The sequence below is a fragment of the Lepidothrix coronata genome, unplaced genomic scaffold, assembly GCF_001604755.1.
Source record: "Lepidothrix coronata isolate B3197 unplaced genomic scaffold, Lepidothrix_coronata-1.0 Scaffold162, whole genome shotgun sequence".
In the NCBI taxonomy this organism is placed as follows: Eukaryota; Metazoa; Chordata; class Aves; order Passeriformes; family Pipridae; genus Lepidothrix; species Lepidothrix coronata.
Window position 1 is genome coordinate 1,168,213 of NW_016690342.1, and position 22,929 is coordinate 1,191,141.

The window sequence follows — 22,929 nt, forward strand, 5'->3', positions numbered from 1 at the left end:
CACAGCCTGGGATGGGGAGTACAATTGCTGTGCAGGTTTCTCCAATTGCTAAGTCTGGAGGCTTTTAATCTTGCTGGCTCTTTCCTTTGCAAAATCAGGTGCTTGCACTCAAATGCATTGTTTCTGTTCCCCAGAGCCCTGACAGCCACATGCTGAAAACATTTGCCTTTAACCCTAACCTGTTATGAAGTAGAAAGGAGCCTGAATCAAAGCCCCAGTAATAAAGGCTGTTGAAGTTTGGAAATACTCATTATAGGAGCTGCATTTGGCTCCAGCTGTATGCCTCCCTGCATGGGGAAGTGTAGATCCACGTGTCTGGCCAGTGCATTTGTAGCCCTACCCTGGAATCGTTCTTCCATTGAGCCTGCAGTTTCCCATCCAAATAAATGAGACTTATGAATGCAAAGGGCTTTGCAATCCCAGCACCAGAGGACAGCCCGGAGGGGGCTGGAGTGAACTCTGAGGAAGCAAAACCAAAGCACATGTGCATACCTTTGCATTCTTGTCTTGCTTCTCTGAACAGAGATCTCTCAGCTGTCAAAAACATACTGCTTTGCTGGAAAGTTCTCACTTCTCCCTCTGATATTTTGGGGCTTGTCTTCTGCTACCCTTTCAGGGAAGACGCCCTGAGGAACCAGCGAACGCCAGGTCTGGGGTTGCAGGAGCTGTTTGGGTCCCCACCACGCTGTAAAAGACAGGGCCTGTGCCACAACTGCAGGAAGCTTTTGGATAAGGCCCCCCAAAAGCTTCTCAGAGGAGGTTGCTTGGTACAGAAACTAGTACTGAGCGTTTAGCAATTAATAAGTGCACTGCATTTATTTATTCTGCCTGCAAGGGGCTTTGTCCAAAGGGACACAGCCTCTTCAGCAGCATTATGAAGCATGGTGAATAATTCACAAAAAAAATATCCAACAAGTTCTGGGGTTGGGCTTTTTAAATAGTGCTTAGATATTTTTAACTTATCAACACTTTAAATCTTTGGGATCTTATAAATCATATAAATATTACAATATTTCAAGTGGTTGTTTTTTTTTTTTTCCAAGTCTTACTAAAGTTTGTTTCTCCAAGGATATAGGTCAGGACTACGAATATCCACCGACGTGCTTCATTTGACTCTCCTAAGTTCTCTTTTTATGTCACAAGCAAATATTCTCCTGCTTTATGTAGGGATCTCTGTTTTACAGGACTTTGGTGAAATATATGAAGATATATATTCTATAAAGTTTCTCCCTGGAATTTTTATTCTATACATAAATCTGTATCAGTCATATTTCAGTTTATGGGTATTTCATTTTGCTCTATGAAACTAGTCCAAGGTTGCTGCTGACAAGATATCTCAAATAGTTCAGGGGGCTCATTATGTCCCAAGTGTTGAGCTTTTTTTTTTCTTCTTAAAGATTTTTCTAAAGTTAAAATTAATCTGTATTATGTTCACCTTGTCTGCATATTATCCAGTGTATATCAGAGGAAAGGTTTATATATATATATATATATAAAATGTTCACATACTAAAGTAAATTAATGAAGCTTCCTTTTCATATGAAAGAGGTAAAGAAAAATACCTGGCCAATACAGTACCATTAATCTATTCTCTTTTCTCCTTTCTCTCTTTACCTCTCTCTCTACAATAGAAGTGGAACAAAAAGGTAATTAAATACCTTTCAAATTATATATATATATTACTTATGTATAGGCTAAGTTATTTAACAGTTTAACGTTTTAGTTGAAATACTTTGTCATTAATTCTCACTACCTTTTTGTTAAAGTTTATTTAGTATCTCTGCTGCTCAACTTCACCGGATAACTCATTTTTGCTGAAAGGTTTTTTACCACTGCCACTTTTTTTCATTAAATTTCTATTCAAAGGCTTAGATAACTCACTCTTCTCCTGCCCCAAAGAATTTGGAAAGTGTGCATATGTGCGTATGTGCATAAGTATATCTAATTATGGCATAAAAGCCTCTTGGAAATGGCACCTCTTTAACAGCAACTCTCTGTGGTTACTTAGACTCCAATGGCTCTATACAATTTTATACCAGTTACTAAATCTGATTTTCCTCCTATCTTTTTCTCCAGACAACATCCCAATTTCTGCATTTACAAAAACAATTAATTACACTCTGAGCAGGAAGTGTGAATGTGGGATCCCATCTTGCCATCCCCATGCTAGCAGAAGTACGTGGTGGGATACCTCTTCATGCTTCCCTGCTGCCCATCCTATCGTCATGGTTATGGTACCATTCACACTCACGGAGATCAGCATTACAAATAACCAGCATATATTCTCCCCCCAAAGCTGCACACACACCTCTGAGTCAGGAGGCTGCTAACGGGGATGACGAGGGCCAAATGAGCTGGTTTTGCTCTGCAGCATCCCTCCTTTTGCCTCCCCATCCAGCCGGCTGGCCTCTTGGTGTTGGCGTTCCTGTGGTGCCGAGGTCAGCCGGGCACCGGCTGAGCCTCCTCCCAGGTGTTGGGCATGCCCTGGCCCCTCTCAGCCCCCCCGAAGTCTGAGCAGCAAAGCATCCCAGTTAGTCAAACTGCTCCTCTGTGCTCCTTTCATGTAACAATAGAAGGTATATGTTTTTAAGTTTGAATTACTACTATATTTAACAGGACATTTTTTAACTGATTAAAATCTAGACCTTGGGTTCCTCTCCAGCGAACTTTATTCTTTTCCTTCCTTCTTTCCTTTCTTCCTTCCTTCCTTGTCTTTTCCTTTCAGCATCCATATGTCATTCGTTTTTAATTGTGTGGACTGCATGTTTCATGTGTCCTGTAGCAGCTTTGAAAGTCTCATTTCTAGTTATACTACAGATGGTTGTTTCCCCCCCCCAGCTCCCTTCGCTTTAAACGCTCCTCTGAGTAGCCTAGGGATTCGCCTCTGCTTTGCTATTGGTACCCTTTAAATATTTAATCTCACTTGGGCTGTAAGGATGGGAATTTCCATTTCTAGGCCACTCTTCTGTGGGCTGTTCAAATAAATATGTGGATCAATTCCCTCGGAGTTTAGCCCTTCACCCAGTAGGTACAGATTCACTGCAGAATATAATTTGGAAATACAAACCCAGAAATCCTTTGGGGGCACATATTCATTTCAGAGTTTACAAAGGCGAGTGGTCCGAGTAAGTACACCTGTAAAAATAGATTTGAAAAGCAATGAGAAAACAAGCCACAGTTAATAGAAAAAGCAGGGGCGGAAGTCAGTTTGATGGAGCAAATCTTGTTCTAGAGACATGGAGGGCAGGAAGGCTAGTCTCCACGTACAAGGCATTGCTCTTGGGTTTCCACTGATCTCAAGTGTCCTCTACTCCAGGACTAGAAGCTTTTGAGATGCTTGGGCCAACCACCCCTGAACTGTCGTTAACTTTGTTTTTCTTTTAAATTCTTTTCCCCTAAAACAGTTTTTCTTTGCCCCGGACTGCTGAAAGGAGTGTACCAGAGTGAACACTTATTTGAATCTGACCACCAGTCTGGTGCCTGGTGCAAGGACCCTCTGCAGGCATCTGACAAGATCTACTACATGCCCTGGACGCCTTACCGGACAGACACACTGACGGAGTACTCCTCCAAGGACGACTTCATTGCCGGGAGGCCAACCACGACCTACAAACTCCCGCACCGGGTGGACGGCACGGGGTTCGTGGTGTACGACGGGGCTTTGTTCTTCAACAAGGAGCGAACCAGGAACATTGTCAAGTTTGACTTGCGGACAAGGATAAAGAGCGGGGAGGCCATCATAGCGAATGCAAACTACCATGACACCTCTCCCTACCGCTGGGGAGGCAAGTCTGACATAGACCTGGCTGTGGATGAGAACGGGCTGTGGGTAATCTATGCAACAGAACAAAATAATGGCAAAATAGTCATTAGCCAGTTAAACCCTTACACGTTAAGGATCGAAGGAACGTGGGATACTGCCTATGACAAGAGGTCAGCTTCTAATGCCTTCATGATCTGTGGGATTTTATATGTGGTGAAGTCTGTGTATGAAGATGACGACAATGAAGCCACAGGGAATAAAATAGACTACATATATAACACTGACCAAAGTAAGGATAGCATGGTGGACGTGCCCTTTCCAAACTCCTACCAGTACATTGCTGCTGTGGATTATAATCCCCGGGACAACCTCCTTTATGTATGGAACAACTACCATGTTGTAAAATACTCCTTGGATTTTGGCCCGCTTGACAGCAGAGCAGGTAAGGGTTTTAACGCCAAAACAAATTCTAAATCGGGCTTTCTGGTTTTTTTTGCAAATAGGGTGTAAAACTGAAGTACATTCCTGTCTTACTGATCTGCCTGAGTTTCTGTAAATTAACCCTCACCACAGAACCTATGATGGTTATAAAGACGTGCAGAATATTTTTGTTGGTCTTAGTTGAAATCAAGTGGACAAAGGCATATGCTACACATAACTTGCCTGAAACAGTTTCCAAATGCCCATGCTTTTATTCGCATCACAAGGGGTATCAATCTTTTCTCCTGACTTGAATTTTCTTTCCTACATCATCAAATTGTTTTCCCTTCTGCAGGAATTTCAGCCAAAAAAAAAGTGTAAAAGATGCTGTCACTGCAAACAGCTGGAGGAAAACTGCCTGCCAGTTTAAATTACTTTGTTTCATTAAGCTGGGAGAGTTCTGTCTGTTTAGAGAACCTGAGCCTAATTGCATATGTGAGCATGCACTCACAAGTGTATGTCTAGAGTCAGGAGGGGAATCAGCACTAAAATCCTACAGGTTCTTAGTTTATTTTCTGTAAAGTTGCTCTGCGTTTTTTTTAAAGCATTTCATTATTTACTATGACTTACTGTACTTTCTCTCAGAGAAACATCTGGCCCCCAGAGGTTTCCCAGCTTTTCCACCTTTTTTCCCCTCTTAGACATTGTGCTGGTAATTACTTACTTATATTCCCTTAACTTTATTAACTTCTTAATCATTTTGCAAGTATAAAGTTGCCACTTCATTAGTAACATGACTTAACCTTAGACTGTGATGTAACAAACAGTGTTTGCTCAGTCATTTTCAAATGGTTGCTTCTGTATGTGATTTAGTCATAGTTCTCAGGTAGTTCCTGTGGTGGACTGTGTATTTTGAAAGGCTGAAAAAGTAAGAAGAAAGACATAATTAATATAATTTGGACAGTAAAGTATTTGATTCATAACATGGCTATTTCTAAAACATTTCTTTTTGTAAGTAAGAAACTTCAAAGTGGGTAAGTGGATTCAGGGCTTCAGATTGCAAAAGAGAAGTCAAAAGGTTTCTGTTGCTGAGCATTTCTTTTTTTTTTTTTACTGTGTGCAGCCATGTAATAAAAATGGGTCAAGAAATGCTGACAGAAATTGTGGATATGAAAATCTGGGAAGGGTTGGAATAAAAGTCTTAAAATGGCAATGAAATTCTCATTTTTATACAAAAATGAAAGGAAGGGGAGAAGAAAATCTTGAAGAGGCAGATGAACAAAAATTGAATGACTGTTAAGCCAGGAGTAGAGATATTTTTGATGATGTTAACCTCTGCAAAATCTCAGATGAGCAAAAAATGAAGTAATACTTCTCATTCTCCCAACCTAATGATCAGCATGTACTTTCTGAGTGTTAGAGTGAAGCAGAGTAATTTGTGAGCTATTGGTTATCCCCAAGGAGTGAAAATCAATTGTATCCCTTCTATTTCACAGGCTTTCCTTTTGAGTGAATTATTTCCAGGTATTATAAAGGACTCTCTGCTGCCGCTTATTCATTTGGTGACTGTTGTCAGTAATAGTATCTTTAATAAAAAAAAAAAAGCTGTAATCAGTGAAAAACCTAAATTTTTTACTTTCCTAAAATAAAAAGGAAATTGTTCTCCTTTTTTCACAGTCTAAGCTGGTGAGATGAGACAGCAAGTGAAACCTTGCAGGGAACTGAAAGTCTGTGAGGTGCAAGGGTTTGATTTGTCCTTGTTTCACTCTTGTTTGGATGAGAAATTAAAATCCTGCAGTGCTTTAGATAGCTGAAGCAGTTTTTAGGTTTGGCTGGTGGGCATGAGAGGGTTAATCTGGTGTCAGGGAATCTTTTTGATAGCTTTGTAATGTGGACATGAGGCTGAATTTTACATGCGTTTCTCTTCTCTGAAAATTGTCGGGGTTTCCTTTTTGGCAGATATCCATAAGGATTCCATTACCTCACTATTTTATGGGTTTAGAAGACTTTTGAGTGAACTGCTCTGATAGCAACTGAATTTTTCGATGAGTCAATTTGAATGGGCCAAGGCATTTCAAAGCGAAGAAAAATAACTTTGTAAAGGGAGTTTAGTGCTCCATTACCCACATAGCCTGATTAGTGAGAGCATTATTTTATGAGTCAGTCAAGCAGAAGCACTGATTTTTGAACTGAACAGGTGAGCAAACACTTACTTGACACCGGGTTTTTTTCTGCAGAGAGGAGCCAGGAGACCAGGTCTGCGTGATGCTTTCTCTTCCAAATTCAATGCAACCCATTTTCTGGCCAGCACCAAATTTCATGCTGCATCGCTTTACATGTAACACTAAATATATAATTGGCTTGAGCCCAGTTCCTCCACCAAAGAGCAGAACAGGAGCCAATAGGACACTGGGAAAGCAGTGAAAACTGAGGATATTTGTATTTGGGTTTTAGATATTAATTTTTTTACAGGGTGGATTGTGGATATGTGTTTCCCTTCTTCGTGTTGAAAATCATCAGTGTTTCTCTCCATATTAGAGCAGTGTTCAATGCAGCCATTTTCCATAGGGTTACAGTTTGAGTAGCAAAATATGTAAACAATATCTGCTTAATTAGAAAATAAAAAAAAGGATTGTAAAATTGATGGGTTGAACATATGGGTTGTTAAAAAACAATTAAGACTGAAGTTTTAGAAGAGCTCTTAAACCCAAAAATTGGTCGTAACAAGAAAAGTGATGTATTTAACTACTTAAATAGTCAGTAACATATTGGAAACGTATTGAAATCACCGGTATCCTACATTTCAGAGATATCTAAAATAAAAAACAGGTTCTGGGGACTCCACTTTTCAGTCTTTTACCAAATTCTCCAGAGAAAATGAGAGTAGGCAGGAGTTGAATAGTTTATAGAAAAAGCAGGGATCACATCCCTGTCTAAACATTTTCTGTGATTTTTAATTAAAGAGGTGTGCATATAGGTTTGGAACATATTTGAGATCTTCAGTGTTGTAGAGCATCTCTCACCCACTGTTTAAAAAAATGGGCTTTTACTTCTCAGAGTAAATGAGTATCAAACCCTAGAGTTTCTGTGTTCATCTTCTGTAGCAGTTGAAGTTACCAGGGAAGACAAAAGATTTTGAAGTGTTAAAAGTTGAGTTTAACTGACCTAGAAGCAATTCAAGGCACTTAATGGAATTAAACCTAGTTGTTTGTTATTCTCAGAAACGGGAAAAGCTGCATTTTAAGGATTTATCCCACTATGGTTTTTTTCCTTTTGTCTGGGGTTGTTTTTTCTTTTATCCCAAATGTGTTTTTGAAAGCAAACACTGCTCAGTGCCTTCAAGTCCCGAGAAACAGATCATTAATGTCTACCCTCAAGAACTGAACTTAAAGATACCAAAAACCTTTGAAGTGTATTTTCTTTGAGCTGTTTGGCCTTAAAATGAGCTTTTTGGAGGATGCTTCTTCATAACTCCTCCTGAGTTTTTGGGTTATTTCTTTGTAGCTGGTATTGAGTTTGCTAATTTGAAGTGATAGTAAAAATATCTCTGCATCTCATCGCATTCTTCAAGAAGTTAAACCCAGAATAGTGTTCAGGTTATTTTATGTGTCCTACTAGACATATGCAGAGAGGGAAACAGAAGGCTGTATTGACAATATGAAAATTTTCTGCAATCTAATCAATCTTAATATGCACCAGTGTTACCTGTTTTAATCATCACCCACTTGTGATACATTCTGTGCAAATAAATTCAAGAAAATATCAACATGCCCTCCTCTCCAAAAAGGGAAAGTGCTCCCATCCTGCTTCCCAGTGCTGTGCTGCATACAAATGCACATCTCACAGTTGTATGTCTCTGCACCTCCCTGAGCTGTTCTGGCTCCTACCTGGGCATCAGGTAGGGGTTTCTGGGCCGCAGAGAGACCAGAAGTTTTGTCTTTAAATGACTGGGGTACCCCGTGCCAGTGTTGGCAGTGCTCTTACTGGAGCTTGGGATGTGCTGGCTGAGAGTTTAGGTGCTTAGGTGGGAACTGGAGCCTGTCCCATAGCTTGGCAGTGAGGAAGCCCAGAGAAGAACTTGAACCAGGTTGAGAATCCCTCTGTGAGTATCTGGGACTTGAATGTCCTGACAGCTGTTCCCAGTAACGTGGGAAATACAGACCTCCTATTTATGAGAAGATATTTTAAATTATGTCCAGGAGACCCAAACATTACCATATGGGGTGTTTCATAGGTGTATGAAGTTAATAAATAAATATGCCTAATACATAAGGAAGACAGTGGTATGATATGTAGGACTTCTAGTACAGCCTCATTCCTCTTAAGTGGCTTCCATAGGTTGCATATTAACACTGTGGACTGCCATTCTGATAACCAAATGTGATACAAAGATTCTGTCGATATCTGTGATAATTTACAAGCCTCAGAGGGTGCATGTCAAAATTTTATCTTCCACATTTTGTCAAGTATTGTGGGATGCTCTCTTGACGTGTCATTGCAACCATTTTATTCGATAAGAATGTTTGGGCTGTTTTGTGTTTTTTTCTTCCTGAAGCAGTTTTATAATGCAGATAAGGTGAACCCTCTGTCCTCATAATATGCTAATTAAGTGCATTTGTGTCTTGGGTAAAAGATGTGGCAGTATGGTGATGAATAAGAACTTTAAACACATATGACACCTCGTTAAAATGTAATTTTCACATCATAAATCTGAGGCCTTTCCTTTGACAGCTGAGTAATGTGGATAGTGGGCAGAGGATCTTGAATGTTTCAAAGCTGTCACGTGTTAATAGGTAGCTGAAAGCTGCTTCCTGCACTGCTCGCCTCTAACGCCCTGCATCCTTGCCCGGGAATGCATCGAAAGGACTGCAGAATCTTAAATCCCACTTGTGCACAGGATATGAATTGCCATCACTTCAAGATCCCACTGTGATAAGCCACACTTAACCATCTCTGAAGCTGAATCTGAGCTGCGTTTTAAAAGGCCAGCTGAGCCTTTCTGATGAGCAGCTTCTCCTGGTGGACAAGGGCCATTTTTAGGGAGCTGCTGACTGTTTAGTTGCTGCTTCTCCTGTGTTTTTATTTTCCAGTTGCTTTCCTCCCATCTAGGAGCATCCCTGACTCACTGCTGTTCCTCTTCATTGCTTACAGTGACAGCTGCTGGTTGCACAGTGTTGCTGGAGGTTTTCAGAGAGATCAGTGCTTCATTTCAGGAGCTTCTGCTAAACACGTAGCATGACTTGGGCCCTGGCTTTTATCCTCTAATATTCGCCTACATATTCATGTTTCATCTATAAATATTTTAGTCCCTTTTTGCTATCTCAAAGACAGAGAGACATGTCTAAGTTTGGAGGTGAAAAAAGCAGTACATCTTTAATAACAGAGCAGGCATCTCAGCTTACATTTGCTCGGCAGACGGTACCTTAAGTTCAAAAGGACAGGAGGAGATTTCATCTAGCTGGGGTATGCTGGGATCCAGAATTGCATTTGTACCCCATTTTGAGGCCTGGTCATTTTTATCCTGTTTAAAATTTTCCTTCTTTGTAAAGCAGTGTTTGAGAAAAAAATAGTAAAAAAGCATTATACCACTGGAGACTTTTCCAAAACTAGGGATTTCTGCTTTTTGTCCAGAAAGCTGGAGCTTGAGCTCTTTTGTCTACCTTCTCACAAAAAATACTTCAAAAGTGCAAGATCCCTCAGCTTCAAAATGCTCCCTTTGCAGAGCACTTCATAAATATTAATACTGTTTGGTTAGCACAGCGGGAGTATCTTCAGTGTCTCTCCAGTACGAATAAATATGCAGTTGCTCCCTTTTCCCAAATAAAACTGTACTCCTCTCAGTAGGACCATGGAACAGCATATAACCTTACCAAAGGGAGCTGGAGCAGCCCTCCTCTTCCTCAGTTCACTGCTCCTGCTATGAGGCACCTATTTGAGCCAGCCTGAGAAATTGGTACAGCAGACCTAACCCATCCATGAGCTAAACCAGGATACTGCTGTATCTTCTTAGGAGATCAGTTGTTACCATTGCAAACCAAATAGGAATGAAGACCTGCATGCCATGAAGTAACAGACAATATCCATGGGCCGGGACTGCTTGGGGACTGGGGTGGTGGGCAGCCAGGCTGGTTGAAGTAGGGAAGGGGCAGGAAGAAACAAAATGATTAAGCTAAACTTCACTTTCAAGCTTCAAAACAAAAGGAGACCAGAGACTTCAGCACTTCATAATCCTGTCAAACGCTGTGAGGGAGAAAACACCTTGCCAAGAACGTGTCTGAAAAGCTGAGGCGGCTGTTTCTGGCAGCAAGCATGGCATGCAGATAGTGGGGTAATTGCATAGGGAAAAAAAAGCATTAACTGCCAGTGAAGGATAGTGGCTTTTCCTCTTCTGCAGTGAGCTCTTCAATGTAAGGAATCAGCCTGGAGTTGTGATTAATTGTCATTTCATTAAGTTGAAGACCACCGGGTCGCGCTGACATCAACCGTGGCTTATCAGTTCGATGGAAATACTTTACACCAAACCAAGCCATGAATGTGCCAGCACTTCGGGTTGGAGCTGTTTGCCAGTGGCAGGGAGTGAGGGGTGACGTGTAGCAACTGTGCAAGTCCACCTTTTGCAGGAGAAAGGAACTGCATCGTGTGCTAGAGCCCATGAGGACTGGGATTTTAAACATGGGGTTTTAGTGATCAGTGCATCATTTATCCCTTGGCCAGCAGATGTAGCTGGCTTATGTGCAGCAGTGGGGGTCTATACAGGGTTAGGGGTTTAGCCCAGCAAGACACTCTGGAATGTTCTCTTTTTGAGCTGCTGCCTCTGCCAGCTCCTCTCCTCCCATCCCAAAACAGGATTATAAAATGCCAGGCTTTTTCTGAAGGCATTACCCTCTCAGCTTAGGTTATATTTGTGCACCTCAAGGCTGGCCCTGTGTGGTGAAAACACCTTCTGCTCCTTGCAGTTCTGCAGTGGCCTGGCTGCAGAGCCACTATCCTGGCTTGGGATGTGGGATCTGGGATTTGTTTTTTTGTTACTGGATTTTTAAAATGAGCAGCCTTTATTCCTGCTCCCTACTGAAAATACCTCCATCATGGTAGCTCATGGGTCTGGATCACTCTCCTCCCTCGTCTGCCACTGATTGTGTTTGTTCTGGAAATGACTACTGTAATATTTTTAGCAGCACTTATTAAGACTTGTCTCCTAAAGTCTAATTCAATGTTGTTAATTAACTTCTTCGATGCCACCAGCACTCTGCAGTGCTGCTATGCCAGTTTATCTTTCTTCTTTTTTTTTTTTTAACCAAGAAAGCAGATATGGATGCACTGCCATATTCTGCTTTAGAGTCAAAGCAAGCAGAGGATTCACTGGATGCCCTTCTTTCTGCCTTGATACTCAGGTTAAAAAGGGGTAAGAAGCTCTTCAGGAGTAAGCTCCAAAATTATTGAACCTTTACGGGGAGGTTTTACAGAGCCTTCCCTTGACTTAGGCAGGTGTGGTGGTGTCCTTAGCAGCTCCCCATCCTTTAGATATGACAGTAAGTCAACTTTCTAGAGTTGCTGGAAAGCATAATGTAATGGTGCTGTTTAAAAAATGCCCAAGGTATACGTGAAGAATGGAATGGTCGTGTTATCCTCAGAAAGCCAGCTGAACTCTTATGGTAGGGTTGGATTTGTTGGGTTGATGATAGGAAGGGAATTTAGGTTGAAGGAACAAAAATAATCCTAGTAGCTGCTTTGAAGATCTCCACATTCAAAGAGAAATGGGACCAGCCATGAGGGGCTGTGAAATGCTAGCTGGTGATGCTGTCAAAAACCTGAAAGGCGAATATAGGTAGATTACAGAAAAAAGGCACTCTGAAGGACACCTCCTCAAAGTGTATTTTGGCATTAGTAACTATGCTAAATCAAGAGAGCAGAGTTGAGGGGGGCGAGGGGGAAGAAGTATCTTTTTCTTTCAGGTGAGTCTACCAGGTGTGCACAAGTAAGTGTTGATATAATGAAAAAGTTTCTAGGACAAAATCTCAAAGTTCCTGGAGAGTTTCAGCTTAGCCTTTATTCAGATAAATCCTCTGAAGCTGCTGGGAGCTTGGGCTGGAGGCTTCAGGAGCAAGTCCTCAGTGAATTTCGGTTTGCCCTGGACGGAATTGCATTTTGCCAGTGAGAGGCTTTTTGACCTCCTGGTGTGTGTCTAAAGAATCCAAAGAAAATATATAAATTGTAAACTGGAACAGTTAGTGAATATCCATATGAATTTGAGTCGCAATATCTGCCCTACATTTTTACGTTGAAAAGGCTCCTTTTTAAGGGTGTGCCTCATGATAGGAAGGCGAAGCAGATGATGAAAGCTTAGGTGAAAGAGATGTGTCCAAGAAAACAATGTAGTGATTGTTTGCTCTAATGGGATTTCTTCACTGTAAATAGGATTTTTGCTTGATTAAAATGTGCTGAGAGGAAACAGGGCTTAAGGCAAGTTTCACTGAAATATGGGATTCAATTTAAAAAGACTGGCACTGAATAGGCAAATTGGGTGCTTCATGTTATGTAGCTCCTCAGTTCTGTGTTTTCACAAAGTACCACCTGCTTGAGACTCAAAAGGGAGGGGGGGAAAAAAGCAAAGAAACATCAGAGCCAAAAACTATAGAAGTTATACACTGGTCATGACAGAAGATAGGAAAATCAACTGCCTTTGTACCAGTCTGAGCTGCCTTATGGGGGTGCCATTCATGCTGCCCTCAAATAGCTGGAATAAATTAATGCAACCACTGGAGAGATGAGGCATTAGGCAGCTCTGCAGTTCTTTTTCATCTGTTGATGTTTAGGACAGAGACAAGGAAAGGGCTGTCTATGCTGCAGGCAAAGAGAAAAAATAAAGGTGACAACAAGTATAGATATGCCAGCAGAGATGAAGTCCTTAGTCCACTCGTAAGATCTTTCCAACATACCATGTGAGGAAAAGCTTTTGTGAGCCCCCATGTACTGGCCCCTCTGTATTAAATTATTCCATCTATCCAAAGCATGCGTGAAGGATGCTGTGGCTCACTAAGGTTGATCAACCTGGATTCATGTGATGCTTTGCACTCTTGTACAGCTGAATTAAGCAAATGAGTGGTAATGTTAATGTGAACAGAGGCTCCAGGAGAATGGAAATGCTGAGGGAAGGCTGCATGGAGAAGAAAAAGAGGGGATTTTTTTTCTTCTTTTTTTTTTTAGAAGGAGAGGTAATAAAATATATTTGCTTGACAGGAGCATATTGTGTACACTGGAGGGATTAACAGCAGTGAATATTTCTGGCCTTCTCCTCATAAGTGCTTGGTTTTCTCACTGGACAGTGAGTGCCAAGTATTTTCTTGGTGCAATATTGAGTGTGTTACAAATTATTCACAAGAAATATCCTTAGAGTGATGAACAGATTTTATTGATAGAAGTGTTGTGCTCTTCACCACAGCAAGTATCAGGCTGAGTGAAGAATGCCAGCACCCAAAAAACCAAGCCAAGGTGGAAAGTGCTCTGGCAAGTTTCTGGTTGATTTGTGTAGTTTAAGGTGAACATTCATCCAGAATTTTGCTGGGAGAGATGCCTGTTCCTGGTGCCTTGCTTGTAAATATAAGCTGTCTTTATGGGTAAACATGAGCTCAGTGGGAAGTAAATGAAGCTTTTGGGTAGCCTAAAACTGCGTGGTCAGAACATGGTGTGTTGTGTAAGACTGCTGTAATGTGTTCTTTTCATATAAATGAGTTTAAATTGACTCTGGTATGAAGAGTAGAACAGAGAATTAAATTAGATTAATAGATTTTTTTAGGACCAGAAGGGACCATTAGCTCATTTAGTCTGACCTCTGTAATGCATTCTATTGGATTTCATCTGCTTCCTCTTCTACTGAGCCTAATGATTTGACTTTAACTGAAGTGTACCTTCCAGAAAGGCACCCAGACAATCAGTGCATTACTTCATGGAGTGCTTTTCTTGGTTGGACATTCTCTTCCAGAGTTAGAGGTAAAATAATATTCGCATTATAAATGTTTTGATTGTACCACCTGGTTAGTGAATCTTTTTTGTGCCTATTTGCATCATATATAAAAAGGCAGAAATGTGCTGCTTGAGTTGTACTCTTTGGACCTTGCTCAGATAGTGCTCTGGAGGTTGCCTTCTGTGGGAGTTACTGGTAGGTCTGAGATTTTTTATTTTATTTAAGATATTAGGAACTTGTTACATGCCGTGGGAAGTTCCTGAATAGACCAAGAGAGCAAATAATTCACTAGCAATGAGAAAATAGCTTTCTGGGCACTAAAATCAAGAAAGCCTTCTACTTTCAGATGTATACTTTATGAAGAGTGCCACTAAATGTGTGTGTAAACTCTACTTTTTAATTAAAATAAATTACCAGTTTGCAGAGCTTGTATACTGCTCTCTTAATGCCACTTCCATTTTTATTTGAATCAGGGTGGTAGGGAGTGACATTTAAACCTCGGAGTTTGTCATCAAGTTCTAATTTTCTTGTTGATGAGAACATCTGTCCATTGGAAAGGGCATAAACTTGTTCCAGCAGTTTTTGCATAAGGTACTGAAAGATTTAATTCCAAATGGGTGTTCTGATTGTTGGCCTCTCTTTTTCTTTTCCTTTTGTTTCCCACTCTCTTTTTAAAGGAACCTGTATTTACACTGAGTAAAAAAAGATGATGATGCAAGGACAAGAACTGTAAAGGATACAAGATGTATTTTGGTAAATAACCATTAATTGTATCAAGAATGTTGTTATGCTAGGTTTTTTGTGTCAAAATGTACTGGCAAAGTCTGTTTATTTACAAGAGGTTCTAATTTTCTTAATATGCAAATGTAAATTTGCTGCACTAAAAATGGTTTAATTCAAATTGAATTTTTTTTTTCCTTCAAACACCATTTTTTGTGATATTTTGGATAAACTTCACCTTCAGGCATTTCTTTATGGTTATCAGTCACTTGAAAGAGGCTTTATCAAGGCTGTGGCTTTGTTAGATTGAGCATTGTGAGAATAGGCATGTTATAACCCCTCTTTTCATTAGAGAGAGGAAACCTTAAAATGGACACATATTAAGTAAGGTTAGGGAAGTCCTCTCTTCCCTTTACGGTGTAATTAGTGACCAAAATGATCCTGCACAAGTTTGGAAGTAATTTCCACAATGTAGTTGACAACGTATGCATCAGCTAAAACCAAATTAAAAAGACTGGAATTAGCCAAAATGACTCTCAAATGTCTTTAGGGCTAGCTGGTATAGGGTAGTACCAATGGGAGTTTTGTGCTGCAGATTTCTGTGCAACCTGATTTGCACATCCAAAGTGGTAAGCATTGCCTTCCTGAACCTTATGTGTTTCATTAAATTTTCTCCTTATGATGTCTACGAGGGTGGGGGGAAATGATGTGAAGAGTTTCTTTCCACAGTTGGTTAACATTGAGCAGTGGCAAATGTCGTTTCTTTAGTGAATAGATTCAGAGCTGTAAAAGCAGGTCCTCTCCAGATAAAGGTTTTGTTACAGTGACCTGACTGTCCTTTTCCTACTCTGATTTGAAAGCTGATTTTAATATGCCAAAGGAATAATCATCCTTGGTCTGTTCAGCCTGGAGAAAAGGAGACTGAGGGGAGACCTCATCACAGTCTACAACTTCCTCATAAGGGGAAGAGGAGGGGCAGGCACTGATCTCTTCTCTCTGGGGAATGGTAACAGGACGTGAGGGAGTGGCCTGAAGCTGTTTCAGGGGAGGTTTAGGTTGGATATCAGGAAAAGGTTTTTCACCTAGGGAGTAATTGGGCACTGGAACAGGCTCCCCAGAGAAGTGGTCCCAGCACCAAGCCTAACAGAGTTCAAAAGGCATTTGGATGATAGTCTGGGGCCCAGGGTGTGATCCTTGCAGATGGTCCTCTTTGGACCAGGAGTTGGACTCAATGATCCTTGTGGGTCCCTTCCAACTCAGCATATTCTGTGATTCTTGGAAAAATATAACTTGTATCAGTGCATTTCTTTAATTCATCTTCCCTGGAAACCTTGTGGACACAGAAGCAGTGGACACAGGCTTGTGCATACCTGAAGTTTATCCACAATGTGCTGACATGATGGTTAAATGTGATTCTTGCTTCTGTGAGTGGACTGCAGAGACCTGTTTAGCATCATGATGTTAACCTGATTCCTCCAAAGTCACTTCATGATGTTTCCTTCCTTGATAAGTTCAGGGGAGACTCTTGCACCTTCTTTTCCATGGAGACTGAGGATCCTTTGAGGGAGCAGAGGCATTGGTGGTTTAGGGGGTTGTCTATTACCTTGTAGCCTGGGCCTGGCCAAGAATGCCCACACACCTCTGGGGTGTGTGGGTGCATCCTGCCGCAGAGGTTACCTGCCACTGTGGGTCCTGTGGAAGAATGTCTGAGGCTGTGATATCAAACAGGGAGCTGGAGAAAATGCAAGGCTTGTGACTGGCTCCGGGTGAGGTCTTTAATCAGTAGTGGTTTGAAGATGGACCTAGCAAAGGGCCACAGAGCTGCCAGTAGTAGTATGTCTCCAGAAGATCCTTGATTTGTCTCTCTGCCCCTTTCCAAGTATTTTTTTTTATGAAGCCAAACCCTTTTCTGATGGACATGGGTAAGGACAGATGACATCAAGGGGAGAGGAGGGCTATGGCAACCTTTCTTTCCACTTGGAATCCACAGAAAACAAACAAATATTTTTGCCTGAAATTAGAAAAAAAAGAGAGGTTGACAAGTTTTATGAAATCCCATAACTTGCATGGCAAAGGCTGTGGCCAGTCACTAGAAGTGGCATTTCCCATAGCTGTCATGACTCAATGAAGAGACATCTTTGAGCCATTTAGTGAAAGTATTAATTTGTTTGTTTGTTTGTTTGTTTAGAAACCTGTAACAAAGTCCTTTGGATGTTTTCTAACATGATGTTGATGTTATCTTGTCCCCTCAGTATTTTCATAAGCTTCAGTTGTTGATTCTAGAAATCTGTTTTACCTATCCTGGGCTTGTCACTCTTCTACTGCAAGAGATTCATGATTGATTTTTTAAATTTTTTTTATTATTATTGCATGTTTAATAATAAAACTGAGTAATGTTCTATTCCCAGATGAGTCTCCAAGGAATGCAACTGTTTCTCATTATAAAGGGGGAAAAAAGTAATTAAATTTTGATTATTTTTCCCTTTTGCCCAAATATCTTCACACAGTGCAAATTAAATAAAATTATTTAACCATGGAAAGCACTTCTGCCAATTAATCCCTGAGAAGTGAAGATGGAAAATGTATGCCACACACAAACAGGCAGTCACACACGGTTGCCTGGAAAAAAGAAACCCAAAGGAGTCAAAGACAAGCATGAGTTAACCAGCCCAGCAGAGCCGTGAATGAGAGTTTAAGCAATAGCGATGTCCCTAAGAAAGCTGATATGAGCTCTGCAGCTTTTTCTTTTTTTTCTCATACTCTGAAGAATCTTTTTCTCTTCTGGCTTAATTGCTAAAGATTAATTGAAGTTCAAGAACTCAGTATTTCTAGTAGCCTTTATACTGAAATTTAAGATGGGTAATTTAACTTTGAATTGATTTTTTTTCCTTCAGTTTGAGCTTTTAGTATGTGCATATTTTTATCTTGGCTACACTTGGGTTTCCTGAATTACAGGCAAGCTTACCAAGAGATATTCATTAGGCAAATGTGTTTATTAACAACATAAAGATTGTTGTACTGAATGCCTGAAAACTGGTTGCCATTATTAAAAAGAAAATATTTCAGGCAATTTCAAAGCATTAAAGAAAAAATTCGTCTCGTCTATCTGGATTTTAATATCCCCTGTTACATTATCTATTGAAAAACACTGGTGCTTTTTGTATGGGCAGTGTTCAAGGTCAAAGTTAGCCCTGTTTCTGAGTTTTAGCAGATTAAAAAGCTTACTTGAAGTCAATGGCTATGTCCCCAGGAAACAACTCTTCTCCGGAAAAATCTTGCCTCACTTCTGTAGGGAGGTTCTCAGGTGCAGGCATCTGGAGGGCCCGTGAAGTGTTTGCTGGCTTGGTAAAAGCCATGCCTGCATCTCTGAGGTGTTTGTTTGAGCCTATTTAGTGTAGAGACTTCATCTTCTAGTATCTGAAATCAGACACTGAGTTTAGACATGTCTGAAGCTACTGCTGCAGGCAGTACTCTTGACAGCAAGTTGTGTGCACTTCAGATGTGTATATATGTGTGTGTGTGTGTGTGTCTGTGTGTATATATAGATACATATTTGCATGTTGGTTAGAAATCTTTTTCAAATAAGAAATTGCAAGCTAAATATACATTTATTCTCTTGGAAGACAGGGACATACTCAGTAGCATTACAGAGGAGGGTTTTTTCTCCTTAGATGAAGCTGTCCCAAACAGTACACGTGATCTGATAGAGACAAGCATTTGATAGGCTTCCCTGATTCTACTCAGACATCAAGATGTTGTGCAGACCTAATTAATTTGATTTTGCACATCGCTACAAATGCAATATAGGGAATTGATATATTTCAATCCCTTTCCCTCCCATAGGATCCTCTCCTCCAGGCAAGACTACTTGGGCTTTGGCAGAACAGTGAAGGTCCTTGGCTCTGTTGGACAATGTCAGCTGGCCAATACTAAGCTTAATGGGAGAGGAAAGAGACCTAGACCAAACCAAAGTGGGGCAGCAAGACTGTGAGGGAATGGATAGGTTCCTGAATTAGGCAAATTTCCTCTAATTTGCAGTGAAGCAAAGACTTGGTTCTGTCTTTGACACCATTAGACTGTCTTGATTTGTTAGGCAGTGTTTTCCAGCCTCTGGTGTTTCCAAGTACACACACTGCTTTGAAGAGGAGAGAGCACCAGCCTGATGGAAATTCAGAGACAGATTTTTGCAGGCTGAAGAGGAGTCATGCGGGTGGCAAATATTTGGAACGCCACTGCTCTCAGCCTCCTTCTCTATTAAGGTTGAAGGCTTTTTATACCACCCTGGGGCTGAGATGTAGAAAATTGTACATTTAAACATGGAACATTTTAGTATTACCCAAGGAAAAAAAAAGTTCTCTGGAACTGAAAGATTTGATAACCCTTGATTCAATGTTGTTTGAAAGTCATAATCCTTTATAAATTTCAGCCTTTTGTTCCAGGTCATAATAAAAATAGATCCTTGCACATCATAATTTCCTTTGGTGAGCAGGTTTTTCTGACCAGTTTTTTTCTATGGACTGATGTTATGGCCCCTCAGTCCAGTGCAATGTAAAGCTTGTGTTGTTGATTTGAGCCCTGCAGCCTAGACTCATTACATTTTTAGACCAAGCAAAGAAACTGTGGTTTATCTACCTAGAGGGGATGTAACAAGGAATATTCCCTGCCTTTCTAGCTAGCCCTGTAACTATTTTATGTCCGTTTCATATTCCACCATTTTCCATAGTCATGACTTTCATCTGTGGGTGGCAAAATGTTGGAAAGTCTTGGCAGTGATTGCTGAACTGACCAGGGAGAGTCTTAAGTTTGCTGTTCACTCCATAGGAAGATCAGTCGCGCATCTTGCATTTTGCTTTGAGGAAAAAGGAGAAAGCGTGCCAAGCAAATTATTTATTTGCAATTCTGGGATGGAATCTTTTATCTTCATAAATCTCATATTAGGATACATATTGTAACTGTGCCCAGTGGTGATATATTTGTCTATATAAAAATCAACACCTTAACTGTGCATAGGGAGCAGACCTCTGTGTTTCACCCTAGCTACATTTGATATCCAGAGTTAACTAGGATTGTCCAGTGTTTATTTATCTGTTAAGGTGAAGCTCTGTGCTTCATCTGTATTACGAGATGCAAGGGCTGAGATTCAGCTTCAGGCTTACATGGAGGGATTGGCATTTAGCAGGGAGTGCATCATGTGCCAGGTTTTCTGATGGTTGGGTGCATTGCACTAACAACAAACCAGCAAGAGGAGCTGAAACATGCATGGAAATGTCAAATGCCAGGAGTAAAGGAATGACAGAAAGGTGGCCAGCGGAGTTAACTGTCAATATGGTCTTTTTTATGAGGCCATCGTTTGTTGCAGAGCTAAGCACAGAGGACTTTGGTTAAAAATTAACCTTGGTGCCTTTCCAGGGTATGTCTCTGAATGAGAGACAGGGATAAATCCAGGCCCTGCATCTTCTTGAGCTGGGCTGAATTTCTTTCTGAATTTCCTGCCATCCTAGGAGCACAGGCTTGCTTTTCCACTTGATGTTGTAGGGTCCTTCTTCTCCAACTGTAGTCTCACCTGAGTGCTTGGATGCTCACTGTCTTCTAGCTAAGTCATAGTTATCTAAGTAATTTTCAGACGGTCGTGATATTTTCTTGTTTCATTGCACCCCACAGTAAAGTTATTGCCTGTTTTTTTCTGTGCATGTTAGTGCTGCATTCACAGTATTTTTAAATTGAATTCCTTTGGTCTGAAACTGGGAGATGTGGAGCAGATCAAAAAGGGTTTGCTGACATCAAAGTTTATCTGCACAATCACTATCAGCAGCCTATCCTTTGGTTATACATACTAATCAGTTCTGATGTTTCCAATGCATTAATTTGTCTGTGACAATTTTCTTAGTTAAAATTTGAGCAGCAGGACTGCTGACCTCAAATGACCCTAATTTCTTCATCTTAGAGACCTCCTACTCAGTAGGAGGTTGTAGAAATTTTGGTAGATGTTCATCCACTTGGGGAGATCGTGATAGAATTGTGAAGTTCTGCTTTGTCCTGTGCCCATGGAAAACGTAAGATGCATCAGTTCACTGGAAAGTATTATTTTAGTTCAGAAAAGCTTCTGAATTGGCTGATCTTTATAAACAGGGTTGAAGACCCTTGCCAGCTTCTGGTGGTCAGAGGGTAATGCCAGATATCTGCTCGGCTTCCCATTGCTCCCTTTTTGTCCAGCTGCCCCTAGTAAAAAAGTCCACTGACAACTTGAGGGAGGAAGCCTACATGGAAGATGGGTTCTGCTGCCGGCAGCCCATCGCTGTGTTGCAAATACCTGTGTTGTGTTAGAAATTGCTGTAAAGTGTCAGTTTTTCCCTTCCTGCGCAATGGTTTCTTCCCAGATGAATGCAGTTCATTACTAATTATATCACTGGTCCTGTCTAAGGCTGGAGAGGGCTGGGTCCACAGCTCACATGGAAAGGTGCAACCCAGCTGAAGGCAGCAAAGTTGCAGCAATTTGCACAGAGAAAAGAAACGGTCTTTTGTCTTGTCACCTCTGCAACCCCAGGGCATGTTGCTCCTTGCTTGCTTAATTGCCAGTTTAATCAAAACCTGACATGCTGTTTCAAATACTATTTTTCCCACTGAACACCTCAAGCTGTTGCAGCGTTTCAGTGAGTGTGTCCTGTGTACACCATGAATAGCTTAAGTGTATGGTTCTGATTCAGGGTGCCATATATCTGAGCAGATTTCAGCTGCCTAGGCACTGTGGCTGTATGATGATGTTCCTGTTCCCATCTTATCATTGACCTTGAGAGAGGTTATCCCCAGCAGAGCTGGTAGGACAGAGTACATGAGCACTCAGCTGCTCCAGTGCAAAGTCCAGCAGCCTGACTTTGTTACCAGATCACCAAGGGGTTGACCTTCTGGGACTATCTTTTGCTTTCTTCATTTTCTAAACGCCCCCAAAATATACAAATTTTCACAAAGACGGCCCTACAATTTGCCCTCTGAACTTAAACTTCAGGGCTGTCAGTGCTAGTGACTGTTGTTGAGCTCAGTGATGGCTTTTCTAGAGCCTCAGCCTCTGTGATCACAGGATTTTCAGTTCTGTTTAAAAGTATAAAAGTCATCTTGCATTTCTAAGTGGAAAGAGGCTTTACAGTACGGGTCCTGAAGACAGAGGCACAGCAAAGAAAGGCCTAAACACAGAATATTTATTATTTCTTATGGATTTTATTTGCTTTTGGTTAAAAAGTCCTAGGATGTAATCTCAGAATTTGGGTGTGTCTCTCCTGATTTGTACATGCTTGAGCCTGAAAGTGAAATGTTTTCCCAGTGCTGACTTCGAAGCAATGCCATTTCAAGCACCTGACAAACTGAGGCTTTTTCACAGGTTGTTTTTTTCTTAGTTGTTCTGGGTGCTCTAAGCTTGTTCCGGTCATTTGTAACCTTTGTAATCAGCTTGACTGAAGTACCTGGGGACAACCTGCAGCCGTGCTCATCCATCTTGTGAAGCAGAAAGCGTAGGAGTTTGCCCTCAATCCGCAGCACAGACACTTTGTTGCCCTCCACTTTTCCCTGCAGTCACTCACTTCTTTTGTTCTCACACCTTAATAAAATCTTCTAGTGTTTTCTAAACCTCTGCTTATCCTGATCAGAAAGCCGCCTTTGTGTCAAGTAACAGGCAGTTTGCAATCTGGCCTCTCATCTGTATGAAACTAATTGGAGATTTTTGTCTGGCATCTGGCAAAGGAAAAGCTTTCAGAGGACTTGCTCCCTGATCATAGCGATACAGAGTTGGATGCCAAGGTCTCCAACCTGCTGTGAAGGTGCTTTTTGTGCTTTTGTCCTTTTTGTAGGTGCATCAGGGTTATCTTTATTTAAGTCCTCTTTTTTTTGGTGTTTCCCCCCCCCCCAGGACTTTACCCCCCCTCTATTTACTGTCCCTCTTTACTCCTGTTTGATTTGCCTGGAAATAACAACAGCATGATTCCTCAAATCCAGTAACTTGAGAAGGAAACCCAGTCTCTAATTAAGTCATCCCTGGAGGCAAGGACAATGAAAGCTTGAACTCCCTCACAAAGAA

The 22,929-nt window shown here is 41.0% G+C and overlaps 1 protein-coding gene across 24 annotated transcripts in view; it reads left to right on the plus strand.

The window, feature by feature from the left end:
- Positions 1-22,929, plus strand: part of ADGRL3 (adhesion G protein-coupled receptor L3) — a 520,635-nt gene that overhangs the window by 329,305 nt on the left and 168,401 nt on the right. For 22 of the 24 annotated variants that reach the window (XM_017829314.1, XM_017829319.1, XM_017829296.1 and 19 more), the window contains exons 6-7: positions 1,632-1,646; positions 3,405-4,205. In XM_017829314.1, the coding sequence (XP_017684803.1) occupies positions 1,632-1,646; positions 3,405-4,205 (816 nt within the window). The remainder of the gene's footprint in view (positions 1-1,631; positions 1,647-3,404; positions 4,206-22,929) is intronic. The other 2 variants (XM_017829300.1, XM_017829311.1) reach the window with 1 other exon arrangement.